At 27.3% G+C, this 23022-nt stretch overlaps 1 protein-coding gene across 1 annotated transcript in view; it reads right to left on the bottom strand.

Annotated features, from left to right (window-relative positions):
• Positions 1-537: 537 nt before the first annotated feature.
• Positions 538-23022, bottom strand: part of LOC136980328 (cyclic nucleotide-gated channel alpha-3-like) — a 37944-nt gene continuing 15459 nt past the window's right edge. Inside the window, exons 2-5 of the mRNA XM_067276419.1 lie at positions 4929-5290; positions 3528-3664; positions 3255-3466; positions 538-2821 (exon numbers count right to left, since the gene is read on the bottom strand). Of these exons, the coding sequence (XP_067132520.1) occupies positions 1392-2821; positions 3255-3466; positions 3528-3664; positions 4929-5207 (2058 nt within the window). The 5' untranslated portion in view covers positions 5208-5290 and the 3' untranslated portion in view covers positions 538-1391. The remainder of the gene's footprint in view (positions 2822-3254; positions 3467-3527; positions 3665-4928; positions 5291-23022) is intronic.

Here is a 23022-nt window from a genome sequence, read left to right as displayed (position 1 = left end):
TAAGATGAACTATGTGATATGGTTTATAAAATAATTTGCCAAATATATTATGTCAAATTCTATATTTTAATCTTTTTAAATATATATAGGCTATATATATATATATAGGATGCTGATAAAATGTTTACCATTCCGAATATAAATGAAATTACACAGAATTATCCTTAAGTTAATCAATATTAAAAGATAAAAAGCAGATGGAACCTCATATTATTTTCGGAGAAAATGATAATTATTAAAGTAAACGTAAGAAAATAAATAAATCAAATTATTACAAACTTTAATATATTTAAATTTTATATAATGTAAAATTCATTCAGATATGAGATAAACACTTCAAGATCCAACATCATTTTAATTAAGATTGATCTATGAGCGTTGCTAGTGATTTCTATGCTTGTAATTTGTCCGAATGCATGCTAAACAGAAATGAATTTATTATGAATTGTGACTAAGAATTCCACCATCACAGAGTATTCTCCTCGAATAAGTTTGCCAATAGGCTAAGAGACATTTCTAGCATTGGCTAGAAATAGGCTAATTTTCATTTGTATTCTGAGCGGAAAACAATTTTTCAGCATTTTATATAATTTTGAAAATTTTTTCCCCTACTTTATATTGGTTAAATATAAAAAAGTAGTTATCATTTTTATGATGAATCTATTTTGCTGTAAACACAATAATTGTGAATGAAACTGTAAATTATAGAACAAGGGAAATTTATACAAATAGTAATAACTAGCCAAAATTATACAATCTGTTTATATCTCTACCAATAAAATTAAAAATAGTTGAATATATTATTTAATTTTTAGGACCGCTTAATATCTTAAAATTCTTTTTTTATGTATCTGAATCTAGTATAGAAAGAGAATAATTTATAATAATATAATAAGTATAACATTTGAGATCATAATGTTGATCTCTTTCTTAAATTACATTTCTACTTGTAAAAATATGCATGGAATTTTAGAAAAACGTTTTGGGTATGTATATAGTATGCCTCTGTTCATGCAAGAACTTAATTAAATTCTTATTGAACCTATATTTTTCCTAAGACTTTCAACAAATGTTTCTATTCTTTTATATTGTTGCTAATTATAGGCTGTACCATTACAATTCGCATTAGTATAAATCAGTTGAGAAAAATCATTCGAACATTCTGATAATCGTAATTCAAATTTTGCAAAACATATATAAAAATAAATCATGTTTTAAATAATACTTCGTTTAATTTTAGAAAATATCAATTAACAGGTATTATTACAGATACAATATGATGCTAGTAATAATAAGCAAATAAATAAAATGAATTTAATTTAAATCCCTGAGTATCCTGTAATACTTCATTTTCACTAGCAACAATTAAATAGAAACATCGATTGATTGTTTTATTCTGTTAATTGGTCAATTTGATCATCGTCGTCGTCACTGATTTGATAATCACCAATAGCATCAGCACCAATTGCATTTTCTAATCTAGTGATTCTCCTTTTTAATTTCTTTTGCGAAGCAGTATATTCTGCTAAAAGATGGGCAAATCTTCCCTGAAGAGTTTCCAAAGCGTCCTGTATTCTATCACATCTAATATGGAGTTGATTGCGTTCTTCTTCTTCTTTTTTAACCACATTTTCATCTAAGAGACCGTCTTTTATTAAAATCTCTCTTCCCCGTTCTATAAGCATCTTTTGCGCCTCTGGGTATTCTGCTAATACATTCCATAAATCCTCTTTAGAAAGACAGAACAAATCAGAGAATCCAACACTTCTTACGTTTGCTGTCCTTCTATTGCCCGTTTTTACCCCGGATATGTTCAGAATACTTAACTCGCCGAATACACTACCCTCGCAAAGAGTGGCATAAATAGATTTTCCATCATCTCCCACAACGTTAAGTCTTCCACGTTTTACTATATACATTTCTTTGCCCACGTCTCCTTTACGACATATATAATCACCGGGACTAAACACTTGTAATTTTAACTTTAGGACAAGTTGAACCAATAAACCGGGTTCACAATCGTGAAACAAATGCACTCTTTTCAAAGTATCCAGATGCACGTGAATTGCGATCTCCGCTTTTAACTTATCGGGAAGAACCGAAGTTACAGAATCTTCATCTAAGGATTGCCTGTTTATCCACAGATAATCGAACCACTTGATAACTCTATTTTCTAATTCTTTCCCCACTTTACGAAATTCCATGTATTGTTTAACGTTATCCATTCTTCTCTGGAAATCCGATCTAACCGCATTCATGTTTGTTATCATGCTACCAACGTTTCCAACGATGGTGGCGAAAATAAGAACTCCGATAAGAAAGTCGATGACTACAAAAACGTATTCCACATCTTTTTCTGGAATTGGAACTTCTCCAATTGTTGTTAAAGTTAATGTAGACCAATAAAAACAATAGATGTATTGATGGGTGAAGGAAGCGAATTTCGGTTCGCTGATGTTCTTATAAACCCAACCGTCACTGCCAAATCCTATGGCGTAACTAACAGCAAAGTACAAGCAAGCGTCCCAATGGATAATCACTAATATGTAAAATATGAGTTTGGCTATCCTTAAGGCATAAGGGTGGTTTGTTCTGGTTTCAGTTCGATCGAAGAATTCGAGCATCCTGTAGAATCTCAAAAGTCGATTTAATCTAACTATAACCGTGCACGGAACAGTTTTTGTACAACTCGTTCCCAAAATCAAATATAGAAGATCCGTTGGTGCTAAACTGAGTAAATCCAGTTTGAATTGATAAGATTTAAAATATTTTGCCGATAGTTTTCGAGTATCCTTCACCAGAAGACCATGTTCTAAGTAACCTAAAGAAAAATATTTAGAAAATTATTTTCTTTTTCCATTTCAAAACACTTTATAAAGCACTTACACCTATTTTTACATCAAATTAAATTGTCATTATTTTGTTGTTCTTAATCATCAGCAGATGGCGTTATAATCGGGATTTAGTCTACAAATTATTTTTTCCTGTTTACAAAATATGCCATTTAGCGCATTAGAAATAAATTTAAAACAACAAAAACTTTTAATATTTAATTTAAAATTATTAAATAAACAACTACATATACCGGTATTTAATTTAATTAAATTTAAGACACGCAATACAGTATACATTCGATTTAATTAAAAATGTATTATTAAGAACATTTTAATTATCAATAATTAAACGTTAATTTTAACGAAATAAATTTATAAATATGACTAGTCGAAGGAAAAAAAGAGGAAAAAACTTCTTACCTGTTCTGGCATGTAGGCCCATATCAAATATATAAATAGAATCACATAGATAATCGAGACAGTACCAAGTAACCGGACTAATGTTTTGTAATTCCCAGAAGACACTTCTCCCAATGATCATGATGACGTTATACAAAACGGCCACGCTAATGATAGACAACCATTGATAATGGAAACTTTCGGACGGATCCACAATAAATGGAGAAGAAAATCTACAAAAGAAAAACGTAGATTGTATTTACAAAGACTTAATAAATGATATTTTCTGTTTACCTATTCCACCAGTGCACTTCTTCGTGGATGTCCACAACTTCTGTCATAGGCGTCGTCGCAAATCTTTCCAAAAATGAATCCGTTCTAATAATGTCTCTGCCTCTTCTACGTTCCGATCGCCATCGTCCAATTGCTTGCTGCTAGGTAAAGTAAACTATATTACCAACTATATATTATGAATATTCACGTATCAATAAAAAAGAGAATCACTCTAATCTATGAGAACATTTATGATATAATCTACTAATGCCAGTTAAAAAACTAATATAATTAACTTAATATATTTTATCTAGAAATTATTTTAGAAAACTTCACTAAATAAACTTAAAAATCGATAGATAAGAATTTCAAATTTAATCCTCTTCTTGTTTTTACTGATATTTTATGTAAATTGCTACTAACAGAAAATATTAAAACTGGTTAAATGAATAAATTATTTCAGTAAATCAAATATATGTGCCCGCGTATTACTCCTAGTATTTTTAATTACATTAGTTTTCAGATGTGAAAGATCTTTAGTGAATTAAAATGTTCAACTTCTTTCGTATTAAAGAAAGTATTTATGTAGGAACTTTAATTTTTGGCAATTATCAGATGTCCAATATAAAAATTATCTCTGCGATTAAAATCAGAAATCTCTGGAATAAAATTATAAAATTTTATAAAGGAACTTTTCAGTAAAATCTTCATTTTATAATCTAAAACTTTGAAATCTTCTATTTATTTTAATATGAATTTTGCTGCAAAATATTATTAGTTTTTACGAGAAAACCATTCTCATAAACAATATATACAATAATATTTTATTATACGAGTACGTTGGTGTAAATACACAGTACACATAATAACATATTATATATTAATAAACACAAGTTACATATAATTAACATATTCTGTCATATTGAAACATCATTACTGTACAATTTATTAACTCTATAACTTGCATTATATAATTATATCTTACATTTCCAATATATTATTAATGTCTATCATTGCTAGAAATTTAGAATTGCGTGAATTTTTTATTCTAAAATATTTACGAAAAATTTTCTATCCTATTTCATAATGTTAATTGATGTTTAATTTATATCACAGTTTATTTTGCTACAGTGGGCATCTTTAGTGGTAGATTAAGACCTTCCTTGACCCTAGGCACAGAAGATTAGGATTCCTTCATATAATTTTAGGACATCATAAACTAATAACATCTAACCGTAGCTATAGAATTATTTATAAATTATGATATACGATTACAATGATGAAATTGATTTATTTTTCCAATTTCTGGGCTCCTAGGCAGGGCCTCAAGTGCCTAGTGGGCAATCCGAAACTGGACATTTTCTATCTTATTCAGTGTCTGGAAGGAAGAGAAAGGAGGAAAGAAGAGCGTGATCATCTTACCTGAACCCTCCATAAGTAACCTCGCCACCTAGACGAGCGATTTCTAACTCTTCTTTCTTCCACCATTTGTTCCACGTGTACGATTTCGGCACACATGGTGGTTTCCAATGACGTAATTTGAGGAATTCCGTTCTCAATGACATCAAGGCACCTGGAAGCGCTTTCTAAATTTTTCTTATAACTAGGTAGAAAGAATGACCGTTTGAAAAACGACGGACGATGTCTTGCGCTTAAATGACTGAGAGCTTGTCCTTTATCTGCTGGGATGACGGATTCCATCTGTTCTAAGAATAAGTAGCAGTACCCAAACTTAGGACTGCTAGAAATTCTTGGAAACTTATCAGCAAGATATTCATGATTCTCTGTTAAAAAGAAATTATTCAATTATATATAATTATACTAATTAATAAAAGAGAAAAGCCATTTTTCAATTCGAATCTTATGAATTTCATAATTTCGAAAATAAAGTATAGAAATTCTTTAAAATATCGTCAGATTATTTTCATTGTAATAGAAAAGATTACGATTAATATTCAATATTACCAAACGTTCAAATGCAAGATTTTAACTCATAATTCAAAATATCATCGCTATCGATATATAGGAAAAACTGTAGGACTACATATGACAGGCAGATTGATATCTGACGGGATTATATGGTAAGATCAGGATTTGTCACGTAAGTAATAGTGATTTGTATCATGATGGACAGAAAAATGCCAGATGATATATAGTTGCGTTAAGTGCTTTCTCTAGGCTATGAAGGAATCAACTCAAAAGATTAATAGCGTAAACTTAACACAGGTTTATTAAAAGAGAAATGTTTTGAAATTATACCATACTTCAATTCCTTACTTTTATAATTAAATTAATTTATATCCTCGAAGGCTTAAAAAGAAGTGTCGTATAAATATGAATTTGTGATTTAATAGTTGTATCGATTTATTAGGAAACAAGAAAGAAGTATATCTTATCATATTATTTTTAAACTGGACTTTTACTTCTTGTTATATTATACGATAACTCTGAAAATATGTCTGAGTTATAGTGTAACGAGTAGCAAATATTTCTGAAAGATTTTCTTGTTTAAACTTTCTAAAAGTTGTTACGATTGAATCCCGAGCTATGCTGATAATAAATTTTAACTAGATATTTTTTAAATTAAACTTTCGTTCATGCACTAATGGTTTACAGAGAAACGTAGAGCCATATTCGATAAAAAGGAACAAAATAAAGATGAAAAATTATTGAATGAAATTGTAGAAAAGAGCCGAAAAAATCTAGTTAATATAATGATCCCTGTTAAAAGTTAAGTTAGAAAAGATATCATAAAAATTTCATTTTTTATTCAACTGTAGTTTAGAGAGTGTTAAAATAACCCAGTAACTATTTTTTAAATAAAAAAGAAAACAAATAAATCACGAATATCGACCTTTATTGAACAATCGCAAAGGGAAATGCTATTTTGAATATTTCGAAGTAAATTTATACGAATAGAATATTTCGAGCTTTTCTATAAAAATTGAATTCCATTCTATTGTTGTAGTTTAGGATTAATATTGTGCAGCTGATATAAATCCAACATTGAAAAATCTTCTTTTTTTAAAAATATAAAAAAAGATTGCATTGTTGCTAAAGAGGAAGATATATAGAACCCCTAAGAATAGAAAATAAGTTGTATGCATTGTTTTCTTATTTATGAGATACAGTTTGACTGTTATAGGATGTCGGTGATATATGGCTAGCGAATTTAATCTCAAAATATTTATTCGAATTTTCAATATCTGGTTGGATACGTGTAGTTCCAATGAAACTTGCATGAATGTTTCAGATTAGTCACGTGTCAAGTTTCCTCCCACGCTGTACTAAAATCTATAGAGAGCTTGGTTGAAAACTGATATACAGAAGGACAAATTCAAAACTTGGGTTTCATTCTGAAATTCCAAAGAATTGAAAGTGAAAATGGTTCCCTCTCGGGTAACAAGAAGCCACTAATCAGAAGTGTAACAATGGAAGGAAATACCTAGATCTAAAATAGAGAAAATGGAAGGAAGTCGAACATCTTAAGAGAAACAGCGGGACGTGCCTAGAAAGAGGATGTTCTGAGAAGATGGTCTCGTTTACCGTCATCTGTCACCAAAGTCGGACAGAACGAGGACACAGAGATAGCTAGTTGTTTTGAAATTACACACAACTAACCTATCTTCTCTAATCTAACCAATATGGCAAAGACGGCCCTCTAAATTTTATTGAATTAAGCAAAGGATTATGTGTCCATATTTCAAAGAACATTATAAATAAAATACTTTAAAAAGTTTCTTAATTTTCGAAACAAAATGATTTTTACTGTCTAAAATTAAGATTGCTCTTTTCGTAAATACGAATTTCTATACAGGGTGGGCCAGCGAAAACGAAACGGCAGAGTGTTCGTGTTCGTCAAGCAAAGCGCTCGGACAGGTCGATTTTACTCTCAAGGAGACATCTTTTGCAATAAAGTTTTTGCGATTCTGAATATTAACTAAACAAACATTTTTTTCGAAATAAATGCTTGTTTAGTTAATACGAAATAAATGAGTTTTTAAAATTTTTTGTTGTCTGTTGTATTAAGAATCGCAAAAACTTTATTGCAAAAGATGTCCCCTCGAGAGTAAAATCGACCTGTCCGAGCGCTTTGCTTGGACGAACACGAACACACTGCCGTTTCGTTTTCGCTGGCCCACCCTGTATATAACTTTTCAATAGAAAGAGATCGGTGAGATCTAATAATTTCTTGAATGAATTTAGATTTTTAGAAAGCATTAAAGTAGAAAATAGTTAAGAGAATGATTTAATTTTATAAATTTAAATTGATTTATAATTAATTTGAAAATAGAAAATTTGGATGAACTGAGAATGGATTGTAATGTGTAATGAAGCGAGTTAAAGCACTCGCTATATCTTCTACACCTTGTTAAATAGTAGTATAAGGTAATGATTTGAATATACTATGCAAAGTTTATTAAATCAGAAATACTGAATTATCTAACAGAGCATTAGATGTAGAGAGCCCTTCCCAGTAAATCTAATCTCATTATGATATCAGTCGAAGGCAAATGATACGTAAAAGAGATTTGGAATTGTTGAAGCAAAACTTCGTTCATTTTCATTGTATCGATAAGAATTATTCTTCATTTAATTTATTAATTATTTATCATCAAGTGCAATATTCTTTTAAGAATAAACAATTCTAACCGAGAATTGCCTAACTTTTTAAATAAATAAAAATAAAGTAAGACTTGGAAAGTTTGCCAATAAATAAATGATTTATTATTTAATAAATTACAATGTATCGATTTTTATTGGAAAAATGATTGCGTGACTTAAAAATAATAAGAATCTTTTCTTAGATTGATTTTCGAAAGATGTTGAACCTTTAAACATTTCGTCAGAACAGAGACAAGTCGGAATTTAATAACAGCATTTGCGCATTTCTGCCAATCCATTCTGCAAACATTACAATATTTGTTTTCAATAAATTTGCACTCCTGCCAATTTTATTGATCGATTCCATCTCCCAAAACAAGCACGCTTCATTATCGAGTGAAGGATTATCTTGTTTCCTAGAATAATCGCTCTCTGCAAATTAGATAAATAAATGCTGATCTATTTTATCTTTCTTAAAGAAAAATTCATGCTCTGTAAATTTTCAAAGGAAATTTTAAATGTTTCATTACAATAAATTTTGGAAAATATCCAATTAAAATAGAAAATTGCAGCACCAAAGACTTTTTGGCTATTCGAACGTTTTTAAGATTAGCAACAAAATGCCATCGATTTACTATCAATAACATACGTCTCCGTTAAAAATACCAATTTTCATTCTTTACGGAAACAAGATATTTAAATAGCTTAATGACGGATATCGTTTTTAAGATTGCTAACCGTTTTCTAAGGCGTTATTCGTCAAATAGGAAGAAATTTCACACGCCGTAATTGTCATATTTTGTCGTTTTCGCTATATTTTTACTCAATTTAACGTTAAAACAAAGTTCTTCACATTATTTTATACTTTTTAATACACTTTGATTTTTTAAAATTAAAAAAAAAACTTCCTTTTGGTAAATTCATAACCAATATGTAGGTTTGTGTGTCGTTGAAAACATCTGTGATGTTTAATCTGTATATTTTCATGCATTATTTTTTTATAACTGCGATATTAGATAGCGCTTTTCTCTCTCCCAATTAGTTGAAAATGATGTCAAATTAACTATTAACAGTTCAAAAAGAAGGGAGAAAAACTGATTAAACGAATTATCTCCTAATGACTTCCAACTAATCAAAACGCAAGAAAAGTTCTTGAAAAGTTCTAGTAATTATCAGAATTTAATCTCATTTAATTACTGTTATAACGCATTTTTTTAATTTATATTTAAGTCTTAAAAATGTGGTTATTGAATAGACTAAGTATCGAATTTGAGTAATGCACCAAGAATAAACGAAGATAACAGAAGCGAGATAATAAGATACAAAATATTAGCATCTTAAAGAAAAATAAATCCGTACAGGCTAACATAAATGGCAATAAGTAAAATAAGTATTACGCATTATAAACCTAAATATTATTGCTAAATAGAGCAAAAAGGAATGGGGAATTCCATATGTCTTTGGCAATTTTATTGGCGAAATAACTAGCCAACTAACAAATTTAACAATATAAGAAACATTCATATACTGAAAATATATAAGAAAAACTGTGCAAATATTAATGAATGTATTATAACGTTAACTTTTATATATAACTAGAAATATAACTTCTTTTTAAAAGTGTTTAATATGCTCTCATTGAAATTCAAATAACGTATTTTCAAAAAATAGGAACCCTTTAGAAAGTTGATTTTTTTGGCTTTGATAATGGAAATTTGCATATATATAGCCGTAAATATTTTCTTTCTATTCTATTGAGGATACTTCGAAAAATATTGTGAAATCTGTATTGAAATAGAAACACGCCAGCCTTCATTTATATCGAATTTCATCGATATTGAAAAATAATACAAGAAAAAACAAACAATTGATTTGAATAATACAGTATTAATTGTATTAAATCTTTACCAATCTGACGTTGGCAAGTACTCGTTAAAGTTATAGAACGATAACTCGATCTGTGGAAACTTAATTCATTAAATTAATGTCGATTCGTGTTTAAATGGGAAGTTATACGTTGGAATTTATAGCATTTGACATTAAATCAGTAACTTGTAAGAAAACTACCATTCAAATAGAATGATTGATGCTGAACTGAAATTAGTTAAACGAAATTTAATATATTCATATAGTAATCCATCAACATCTACTCACCTCTCGAATTTATGGATCGTTACAAGAACTTCGGGATGTTTTGCTTTGTTAATATATTTTATTAAAGTAAAAGAAAAAGCGATTCCATTTGTCATCATGCACTTAAACTATTTAATTTCGACTAAGGCGTTTGTGACAGACGACCATGAATGGTGAAATTAACGCTGTGGATATTGAGAAAGTAACAAATTATCGAGAAAAAGAAAAGTACAGTATATTGAATATAAACACGTGAAATTCTTAATTAAATTATAAATCTCCTAAATGGTTTTTCATTTTAATTATACATTAAAGAAAATACAAATAGGATACGTGTAATTTAATAGAGTTTAATGATGTGTTTCTAATGCATTAATATTATTAAAATGTATCTTATAATATACGCAACAATCAACTGACGTGTCATATAATAATTTTTAAACTTTATTTAATAATAATAAAGTGGAATTTTTAAATACACAATAAGTTACTTCAAACCGACATTACTGGAATTTTGATCAATATTTGAGTCGGTACACTACCTCATTATTAAAATCGATTTTCTTTCTGTTTTATTCCATCGTAATTTATACATTTTTTGTTAATTTAAATATACTTAACTTATTATGCCGAGCAAAAACATAGAAAATTGAATAAATGTAACATAATTCATATCAAAAGAATAACGAAACGCTTAATATATTAAGCGTGAAACTTATTTAAAAATTTAAATTATAAAATAACTTTTCACAAAGAAATTTTAAAATATGATCTAAACACAGTTTATAATTTGAATATGTTTATTTTACTTATATATTTTTTAATTTAAAATAAGGATTCTTGACTATCAATCAAGCTGACATGACAATTAATGCTAGTCGCTTATGTTATTCAACTACGCTATTTCAACTTCAAATTGATATATTAAATGGTTTGGGTGACATAAATAAAAAGTTCTTAAGATCTATTCTTAGATAAACTATAGAAATATTCATTTATGAAAAAATTCATTCTTTACTATTACAGAAAAAAAATTCTCCCTCGTTTACAAGCTTCCAAGCGCTATAAACACCCACGTCGACGGTGCCTACTATCAAATTCTATTTAATAAATTTAGCACCGTTATAACTTTTCCGGGCATGCTCCTGTTAAAAAAAATCAATGAAATCTTTTTATCTTCCTATGATATATTATTTTTGGGGAAGAACGAAATCTTATTTGGCATACAGGAACGTGTAAAAATGTCGGTCAATATTACAGAAAGGAATATCTTCACAAACTATACATCCATTACTAGTGTATAAGAGAGTCATTGAAGCAGAAAAGAAATGGCACGGGCATCAAATAAAAAAGAGCAAGCCATCGATTTTTTGTCAAGAGCTTCCTGTAGACCCATATTACACACCATACTTCATCTATATGTGTTAAACCAATATGCAACATGCTGATTCAACATAATATATATAAAAAAACACAAGAATGAAAATTATTTTTGAATATAAATTAAATGTTTAAATCGTTAAAAAAAATATCCACCGGTGCATAGTTTTAATTCATTTTAATAAACTTGCAGTTTAAAGTTATTACTTATACTATTTTATCATGTTGCGATATCTAATGAATTTTTTAATATTAAATCAGTTTGGTTAACATTCAACAGCAGAAATCTTTTTTTTTTTAATATATATTTGAATATCCCATAAATATTTAAAATAGAGAATGATAAGCAATAGCGGTTTTTCTTTTGTTTTCTTCCATACTTATTATTATTTGTACGCTATCTTATTTTGTGTACATCATATCAATATCTCTGGAGTCACTAGCAAAATGTTTACACGAACTTTTAATTGGAGACAAGCTAAAGCGCTAAATATATCGGAGCAGCGTGCGTTAAACAAATCCTACTTTTATTCGAGGTTTAAACTAAACCCAGAAATTCCAATTTCCTACGAAAGTAGGAACTAAATAAGGATTAAACGGGAAGGAAATTAGTTACAATTTATCCAAACTAGTTTTTATATCAAATAGTCCGGTTTCTATGGTTACAAACAGATATTCGAATGAACTATCAATCTACCAAGTGGTAAAATGCATTCGGTTTAGCCATTCTTTTATTCTAATTCCTTCTATTACACGAATGTTTCTATTAGAAAAGACGAGCATTTCGGCGAAAGGATGGACGACAAATCCTGCTGAAAGCTTATTTTCTAGATCCGAATGGATATAAGTACATCGACTCCTACGTTCTTCGTCCATTAGAAACATATAGTGGATGGGAAGAGGAAACCATTTAACACAACTGAAAGTAAACATTCGACACGCTTCAAGCTTGACTGAAGTGTCCAGATATCTTCAAAAATATTTCTATTCAGTATACAAACTTACGATTAAACAATTCTTTACGGTGTCATTTATTTGTATGACAAATAAGTCGATTTTTACAATTTATACGTTTAATATTTGAGTAAATGTTTAAAACATCAAAACGAAAATATCTTAAGGTATAAAAGATTATATTTCTTCAACATATTTTATTACAAAAAACTTTTAAAAGAATTTACAAAATGTTTACTTTCCTAGTTATAATTATAGTCTCGGTAGTTGCCATCCTGATAGGGATCGAATGATTTATGTTTCATATTATTACACGTATTTTATATAGATATAACAATACGTATAATATACATATATAAAAGGCGCATAAACAGTGGTTAAAATTCATCATAAAGAAAGGAATTCTGCTGTTTTTAATAAGAATAAAATTATAGTCATGTAGGATAAATCAGGCTATAAGAATATAAAACAGAATTCAACTTAAATTAAATTGAAGCGAATGCATGACAATATTGCAGAGAATTTCGAAAGGGATAAAAATGTTATATATTTTAATTTTGCTATTCTGAAATTTCGATATGAATATAAATTCTTTGTAGTTCGTCTTTGTGTCATACGCATATTAATTTTCATGTCTATTGCAATGTGAAATCTCCATTTAAACAAGTCAAAGTTTTTTTAAAAAATATTACTTATAATATAAGATGAAACTAGTGTAGAAACACTCATCTATTATTATGAAAAAGTAGTTTTGTTTTCTTTTAGATGATACAACAAAGGATTGAAAACTACAAGATCACGATAAAAAAATCGTCCTTCTTGTGTGTGAACAAATAATGAATTGTTAATTTAAAAACAAAGCAGAATTTTTACTTAAGAATAAAACTTAATTTATTTATGTTAAGTTTAATTTAAACAAGATTCTTTTTTAAAATAACTTCATAAACATTAGTTAAAACTTTAGTAAATAGTGAAAAATAGCATTATATACACGTAAAACTTCTTAATTTTTAAAAATATAGAATACAAAGAAGTTAAAAATCTAAAACAGAAACGATTTTTACGTTTCCCGCAGTAATTATATATTCATTTTACTTTAAAAATAATTTTTTTCTTGAATGTGTACGAATTACAAACAAATGTTTTTTCAGTATTTATCTGACATTGGTGATGCATGATGTTCAAAAAGATCGATTATGTTCACTTACATCTCGAAAGAAGTTTTAGAACGTCTTCTAACATCTGAAGCTTTAGGCGACAACCCGAGATTTCTCAGCTTAGTGTTAGTCATACGAGATATTTCTTCTCTATTGCTTCTCTGTGTAATGTTTCTGTAGCAGAAGCATAAATTTAAGAAATGGAGTAACAGTAGTATTATATGACTCGTTATTTTAAATTCTGGGCAAAATTTTATTTTCCTGCGTTAAAGATATACGGTATTATTTTGTTGAAGCTTCCAGTATCAAAGGTAATGCACATAGATTTTATGTGAATATTACACATGCTGAAGTTTTACTTAATTTATAATTAAAGTGAAAGATACATTGATGAATAAATAAAATTAATTTTCAAATTCGTTTTTTCTGAAGATATTTAAACAATATTTGTATCCGAAACTTATAGTGACGGGTTATTAAATATATTCTAAAATCTATATTCTTTTATAATTTAATCAGTTGTGAAATTTACCATAGAATAAGAAATCTAGGGTTAAAAAATTCTATAAGATATTCCTTGTTTCTGTTTCTTTTTACAAATGAGTTCTATGCGGTATAAATGAAACATTAGTACGAAAGGAAAGTAAATTACACATAAAATGATGTACTGTGATTCTGACATTCCGTAATATTTTATGAGTCGATGTTTTCTTTGCATTACGAGTTAATGTTTATGAGCTGATATTCACAAATCATAAACATCAGCTTATAATTCAAACAAATTGTAGCTAACAAAAATTTACTAATGGAAACTAAGGAGAATCACAGCTAAATTTTAAAAGTTATCATCTTTGATTTATATTTCAATAAGTGAATTTTTTAAATAAAATCAGAAACGAAAAGATTTTGATAAACAAGTTTTATGTAGTAACATTTTGTTGATTTTTGCTTTATTTTTCTAGAATCTATTTAATAAAAAAAAATTGAAAATAATATATATGTCAGTAAGTAAAAATACCAATAAAAATCGAATAAATATATATTCATAACAACTTAAAATTCTATATTACGATAATGTACAATAATATAGTAAACAAAATTTTCTAGTACAGTTTATAGACTAAAAAACAATAGTCGTTGGACTGCAATTTGAAAAAAAAATTGTAGACATAAATTCCCTTGTCGTACATCTGTCTGTCTGTCCTTTTTTAATATCGAGAACGGAGTTAGATAGATGAAAGACGAGACCAGATAAGAAAGAATAGGGGGACAGGAGGCCCCGATTAACTATATTTCAATTCAAACATTTTCTTCCAAAAGGTGTTAGATTCTATTGTTAAAGGAAAAGTATGATGTACAGGGGCAAGCCACTACTAATTTGAGGTGGAGAGCATATATTTTAAATTAAAAAAATAAAAAAATGTGATTAAAAATTGCAGCCTGGCATTGAGACGATGTCACAATAAGTAATTGCTCGTTTATTAATGTCAAATGTCAAAATAAATATATTATTTTATATAATTTATAAATTCTTAATATTTCATATTCTGTACAATTTAATTTGCTGATACTTTTCGAAGTGGAAGTGGTGTGTTCATTATTATTATTATGTAAATACGTTACACGTTTCTACTATTCAATATTCCATTAAAATTTAAAAATCTACTTGAAAAATTATTAAAAGAATATATACAGTAATTTATAAATTATTTAAATGAAAATGGAATCTGCTAAATATAGCACTTAATGACATTAATTTTAAACTTTAATTCGTCATTCGCTAATGATGGTAAAAGACAGAATTTAAATTGATAAATAATCATAAATTAACAGTAATCAAGTAATATCATTTATTATATGCTTTAAAATATGTGGAGATGCTCAAACAATAACAGACATTCCGTATTAATGTCCTGTTTCTCTGTTAACCTACTGAAGTTTACGGTTATTAACTATAAAGTAAAACTGAAATCTAGATCGATATAAATGCCTCTCGGCTTAATATTCTGTTTGAATTTCATACCGATACTTTGGCATTATTATTATTTTCGTTTCTATTCGAACAAACATTGAACAGTCAAAAATAAATCGTAATCAAATATTCCTTAAATGAAAGAAAATATTTAGTAAGAGGATTTTCCTAAATTTATATAACTGATTTTTTTTCTAACGAAATTAGACATAAATTAATGTATAAAGTACCCATAAAGTTGTGTTTTATAGAGGAAAAAAATTGTTTTTTTTTAATGATTTCGTGGCACTTGAACTTATAAAAACCCACTAAAATCATCTGTATAGACGTATGGCTGCTTTGGGAATATTTAAAATCGAAATTTTGTTACACAAAACAAACAACTCAAGCAATCGTTGGATCCATTTATTGTCCGAGATCGGTTCTATTGGCACAAATACAATTTTTCAAAGAAATTTGCTTTTCCTTTTTATAAACACTTTTTTGGATTAGTGGATCCATTTCAAACATCGTTATAAGTGCTTTTCATACGTGAAACAGTATAATGTCCTTAATATCTCGTAGAACCTCTATTATATATTAATATCTATATTATATTAATGCAGTTTCCTTCCGTCTACAAATCAATGTAAGCGCGTAGTTTAATTATTAATGACGTCTACGTATAGTCAAAATAACAGAATTTAGAAAATAATAACAATTTCTATTAAATTTATTAACGATTTCCATCAAAATGCTTCAAATTTCATGTTCAGTAATGATTTTATTTTCCTATATTCTGTATTTTGACACGGTTGATTATGATAAGTTTTAGCTAACATTATTATTTCACTGAAAATTTACTAAATATTTAAGAGAATTAACATGTAATAAGTTAAACTGTTTCTAGTTTAGATAATAAATAGGGTACATTCGAAAAGAATGTCTGGTAGCAAGTGATTTGGGAGATACATAGGTATACAAGTGAGTAAGTATGGAAGAGGCCAGATCTATAATAAGTTATTCCGGTTCGGACATCATTCCGGTGTTTCTATCGAATAAATAAGTTAGACCAAACAGGAGTGGTCGTAGTAATGGTGATTATTCAATCCGTCTTCCAGTCAATTTTCGATAGGTTGAGAATTTCCGTGTCTTCTTGTAGAAGCAACGGAACCGGTGCATGTTGTCAATTCCTTTTTGTTGTCGTTGAAAGATTACTTGCTCAAACTTTTTATCATTCTAGAAAATGTTTTTCTTCCATTATTATTATTTTTTTCTAAGCTTTTATATATATTTCCTCTTACTATTTTTAATTTCTTGACCTGTCACAAGGCTTTTTCTTTCTTTTATTCGGAAGTTAAGTTATAGAAAAATCCGATGACTTACAGTTCATTGCTTTTTTCATAAACTTTCTTCTTTTTTTCCTGTTTATGCATTAAATTAAAATTAGCATCATTTCTTTCCATTTCAAGGAATTTTTTTTTTATTTCTCTACTTTCTCTTTTTAATTATCGCTGTTTCTTTTATTGGTTGATAACGTTTTTCTTTTCCCCCCTCCACTTTCACTTTCTTAAAATTAAGTTTTATTCATTACAATTATATATATATTTGGTTTCTTATTCCCTAAACGTTATTTTTTTAAATTTATATAACAGTATTGTACTAATAATTTTAATATATTTTTTTCTGTTTTTAAATTATAAAACTTATCTCAATAACAAAGTAAAATATTAAAGAAAAAATAACGCATTTATATTAAATTACTTTGATATTTATTTTCAAGGAAACTTTACTCAAAATTTCATAATGTTACCTGAAAACATAAAAAGAATTACTTCAATTACATTATGTTTTTCATGTTTTATTTACTCCACTTTAAGAAATCTAAACATAAAACTATATTATTTAATGATAGATTTGACTTTTTCCACCGCTTAAATTAGGAATGAATATTTTTTATTTACTTTGTGACTATTGAATTCCATGTTTTTTTTTCATAACATTACTCAGATAAAAAAAAAAATTATATAAAAATATAATTCGCGAATTTTTTTAAAGCGGTTTTAAGCTTTAACAGAGCGAGTGTGACGTGTTTCATTATTATTTTTAAAAAAAGATTTTCACTTTATTAATGACTACCATATTCATTGATGGAGATTTAATTTAATGAAGAAATTCATAAATATTAGAGGAACTTCGGAAATTCATATTCTATATCGTTTATCCTTATAAACAGAAAGATATTTATCATTCATGTCGATGATAAACATGCAATAGATTAATCATAAATCAATTATGAAGCTTAATATTATTAAATAATTATCAGATATGCTGAAACATTTATACGGAACACTAAATTAACTGATTCTTTAAAAGAAATCAACTGAATTTCACAAGTTAGCAGTATCGTTAGCTTAGCTTTCACGTCTCTCGTACAGAAGGTCATGACAGTAAAGACAGTAAAAAATTCAGCGTACGATGAGAAATTCGATATTTTTTATTCGATTGGAAACTAAAATTAAACGTTACGCAATCGTAACGGAATATACAATAGCACTACTCCTTTAAAATATGCATTACGGCAGACTCTTGCTAATCCGGCAACACCTTACACAGATTAGCGATAGTGCGAGGCCTAAAGGCAATGAATGATAAAACCTCACGCCCTTCGGTACAGATTATTTTTTGGTACTGCATTGTTTTTGTTACACAATAATAAAAGCTTAATTATTTTATTAAGTTTAATTTTATAAATTTACTGTACGTACTTTCAAAAACATGATTAAGGAACAAATATTGTATGCCGGATTAACAACATTGTATTGTATTTTAATACGCGTACGAAAAGAATTTTAATTATTATTATTAATTTATTTTATATAATAAGTACATATTAAGTTATATTATTATATACATTTTTTATACAGTAATAGGATTTTGAAGTAACGTTTTATTATTTCCAATCTTTTGTTATAAAATATAATAATAAAATTATGTTGTATATAGCTTTTAACGGGTTGGAAATTTTTAAGTATTTTGCAAGTTTAATTGATTGGTTGAAAATATTCGAATCTTCTAACAATAGGTATTGTTATGATTTAAACATCAACAACGTTTTATGAACTTGTTCAAACAGTAAAAGAGTCTTCTTTAACGCATTATTAAGCAGAATACCGAAAACATTTTTAATACAGTATTAACAATTGTTAAAAAATTCGATTTTAAAAAATAATTAAATGAAGTAAGCATGAATAAATCGAGTACAGAAATATTAAAGTTCTTTATTCAATTCTTAATAACTCGTTGATGCGAATACAAACAATTATTTAGATATTTTAATTAATTTTTCGAAAATATTTAAAGTATAGATTATCATTATTATTATTATTATTATTTAATATGTTGTTGTCGCTTTACGACTTTTAATAACTTTTTAATTAAAAGTTTACTTAGCAGATACAGATCTTACTTATCACTAATTCTTTAAAAGAGAATTTATTATTAATCCCGTACTTAATATAAAAAAAAAATTAAAGCTCGATTTGGAATAATGTTTATTTTTAGTTATATGGATTATTTATTGATTTACTCCGGTTCGCAGTACAGTAAATCAATATATCTTATTCTATCTCGGAGACAATTTATTGAAAATTAAAGAAAATTACAGAGAAAATGTTTATATCAATTTTAAAATTTGTAACAAGCAAAATAATGCTTTGTTTCCTGAGTTAGAAGCAAGGCCGTCGAAAGCTTGGTATTGGATAAGGGAAGATTAGACCCCTCCTGCCCCTTTAGTGGACACTTCTTTTTGAAAAAATTAAATACGTATAGATTGTTTCTTTATTAATAAATTGAAACGTTAAAGATTTTATTTTTTATTAGTAAAAATAACATTAATCTAACCACTAGGAGGGCACAGGAAAATATTTCCAGCCCCTCTTCTTTACGGTCCTGAATAAAACAAATCTAAATAATTTGTGTTTGCTTCTGAAAATAATTAGAATCAACATCTCAATAACACAGAATTTACATCATAAATGACAAGTTTATGCGATTTGACTTATGTAAATTCATTACAATCGTACACAATATTTTTTACGCATCATAACTAATTTCGGATTAAGAATGAAAGATTTAATGGTAAAAATATTAAATTCGGATAATTTATATTGTATTCTAAGTCAATTAGATTTAGTATCACAGATATCGATTTTCTATTATTTTAATGTAATTTTAAGCTCTAAACATTTCCAAGTTTTTAATTTTAAATCGAAATTTAAGAAATAATAATAATAGAAAGTTTTTAAAGACATTTTTGGAGTCAGAACTCAAAATTTATAATTAATATTTTATTAATCGTTCTAAATTAGTTATAGAATAAATTAAAAGTGTTTAGTATTGTAGAATTCATTAGCATGTGTAAAAGTCTTTAAATTAGTAATCCTTCTGAGAAAGATAATCAATGCAAAATCGATAAAATAAAACTTAAAATTTTAATATAATTTAGCATATTTCAATCTTACAGCTATACGTAAACAGCTTAAAAAAAGCGAACAGAGTAAACACTCTTGCAAAATAATTAAAATCGGAAATTAAAATGTATAAACTGAAATTTCTTTTCCAATTTTTCGCAATTTATTCTTTCTCGTTTTTATTTTTAAAAGTAAATAAACAGAATAACAAATGTTCAGGATCAGTTTAGATAAAAGCTGAAGAAAATTTAAATAATTTTTTTCCTGCATCTTACTTTATGGAAATGAATAATGGGATTTTACTGGATTTATGCAGGAGAGAATCTTTTCAAATCTTACCGCATATAAAAGTAATTCTAATTCGACAATTTTTAGCAATTTAAAAAAAAATTACGTAGAATCAATAACTACAATAACGAATTATCGGCAACAAACAATTCTCAATTGTTCCGAAAGAAATTTTAAAGCCTGAAGGAATCAAAAACTTGAGCGAGAAAGGAGCATGGATCGATGAAAATTCATCATCACATGCAAAAAAAAGAATTATGTAAACAAGAATTTAATTTCTGCATTCGATTGAGGGAAAACATTTTCCATTTTAAAGTCTTTCAAAATTAAAATAACCAAAATATTTTCTAAAATAAAATTTTTATGTTTCGTAATTTTCCATATAAAAAAATTATTATTCAGTTAGCCTCTGTTGTTATATAATATATTAGAGATTTTCACATCTATTTCCGCAATTTTATGGCAGAATGTTATGCGGTATTCTTGAAAATGTAAACGAAAATATAATAACACGTGATATATATTTATATATATATTTTAATAAAATGTACGGATCGCGAATCGATAACAACATTTAGTTAATAGAATCATATTTAATGATAATGTTATTAAAGATAAACATCGAGGATAATTACTTCGTATTCAAGAACAGTTTCTGTAATGCTAAAGATATTCCTCCCACAGTTTTCTATAAATTGTCAATGTTAAAAAAAAAAAAAAAATTCTTTTTACAATCTTCAGCGCCTTCATTTTCAATACTTTACATTAAAATCTTTACGAAATTTCGATAAAGCTTTAACAGTCTCTGAAGTACTTAATTTAAATCTAAGCATATTAATAATAAGATTTTGATAAAATATACATTAATATTGTTGTTATTTTATTAAAATAATAATGATTAAGTTAAAAATATTGTTTAATTGGCGGTAATTAAGTAATAATTTCATTTAAAACGTTTACTTTTCTTAAATTCCTTTTGATCTTCGCGCCCGAAATTAATTACAAATTGCGTTTAAATGAAACCATCTTATTGATTTCTAAGAACAATTAACGAATTGCAACTTGATAATTCGCAAAGGTGTCTTTAGCGCCTTTTTTTCCCGTGAATTTTGCTTAATTCTAATTAAAACTAATTACTTTAACATTGGGATCGTTACGTTCAAGTGTCTAGAGACGAGACACGCCCATATGGATATAAGCGTTTACTAGGTCTAGTTTATTATTGTCTTTGAGTAAACATTGCATCTCATCTAGTAAACAATACATCATTAAATGACCTAATTGGGCGTTGTTTGATAGAAAAGTTGTGGAAAATTTGTAAAACCCATTATTGAATAAAAGTGTTTTTAGCTATTATTCTAAATACTTGATTAAAGTAATATTACACTAGAGAATTTTCATGAATTATTTATCTCTATAAATAATAATAACAAAGTTGATTGAGTTAAAACTCAGGATAAGCAAAAATTGAATATGGTTATTTTCCATTTATTTCCTTGTGTATTTTTATTATTTTTGTGAAAAATAATTTGTAAAATTCCTATTTTTAGAAGCTAAAAGACATTCTATTTCTTCTTTGTTAATCAATCAAAAAATAATGTAAATTAAGATGATATAAAATTCTACAATTTTATATAATTTTTTAATTTAATAGTAAACCAAAAAATAGAAATTGTTGTAAATCTTTGTAAGAAAAGATCTTAGGTCTCGTTAATTAGGAGTTATGCAGAGTTCTGTCATGTCTGATTGCTTTTTAAACACGATCACTTCAACGTAACAACCATTTTATCTTCTAAATAGGATTACGATTGTCTGTAGTAATTAGTATCAAATTAAAATTATTGAGAAGATTTTGTAAGCGATTAAATTTAATACAGTTAAGAAACATAAATGCGCGAGGTTTATCGGAAAATTATTAATATTATGAAGACTTAATTTAAACGAGCGATTGTTTATATTCTGTATGCATTTGTAAACTGGCCAGGTTTTTAAAGAAAATATTGGAAATAGCAGGCATAGTTTATGGTACGAGCTTATTCTTGGGGGAAATCATCGCTCTTATTTTGCCAAAGTAAGATAGTTTGCCAGAATTTTCGACTTTTATGATATTCAACCGTGTTTCATAATATTCCTACTAGTCCCGTAACTAAACTCTCTCTGGAAGCTTATTGAATTTATAGTCTATCTTGTAGAAATGCGGTGAAATTATCGGGTTTTAAACCATAAATATAAAAATCGGCTAAATGATTAAATTATTTTTATAATTATTTCTGACAATAAAAAAATTTTGTTTGAACACTTTATGAGAAAAACTTACGCTATTAATTTTCTTATGTTAGATGTTAGGTTTCTGGTTAGATCGTTATCAGCTGACACTTTCAATTAAGGTAGAAACTCGATCCAGTCGCGGGTTAACCTTTTCAGATTCCAATACTTTTACAAATAAAATTTCTGTTATCTAATCTGTTAATTAAACGATTTAGCAACCTAATACCTTACTTTGTAATTTACAAATAAGATTCACACCACATCTTAACATCTCACTTTGTTATTCAACATGAATTAAACATTTAAAT

This window comes from Centruroides vittatus, unplaced genomic scaffold (genome assembly GCF_030686945.1).
Source record: "Centruroides vittatus isolate TY-2023 unplaced genomic scaffold, ASM3068694v2 contig_694, whole genome shotgun sequence".
Taxonomy (NCBI): domain Eukaryota; kingdom Metazoa; phylum Arthropoda; class Arachnida; order Scorpiones; family Buthidae; genus Centruroides; species Centruroides vittatus.
The sequence above is the reverse complement of the archived record's forward strand: the minus strand, read 5'-3'. Positions and strand labels throughout refer to the sequence as shown.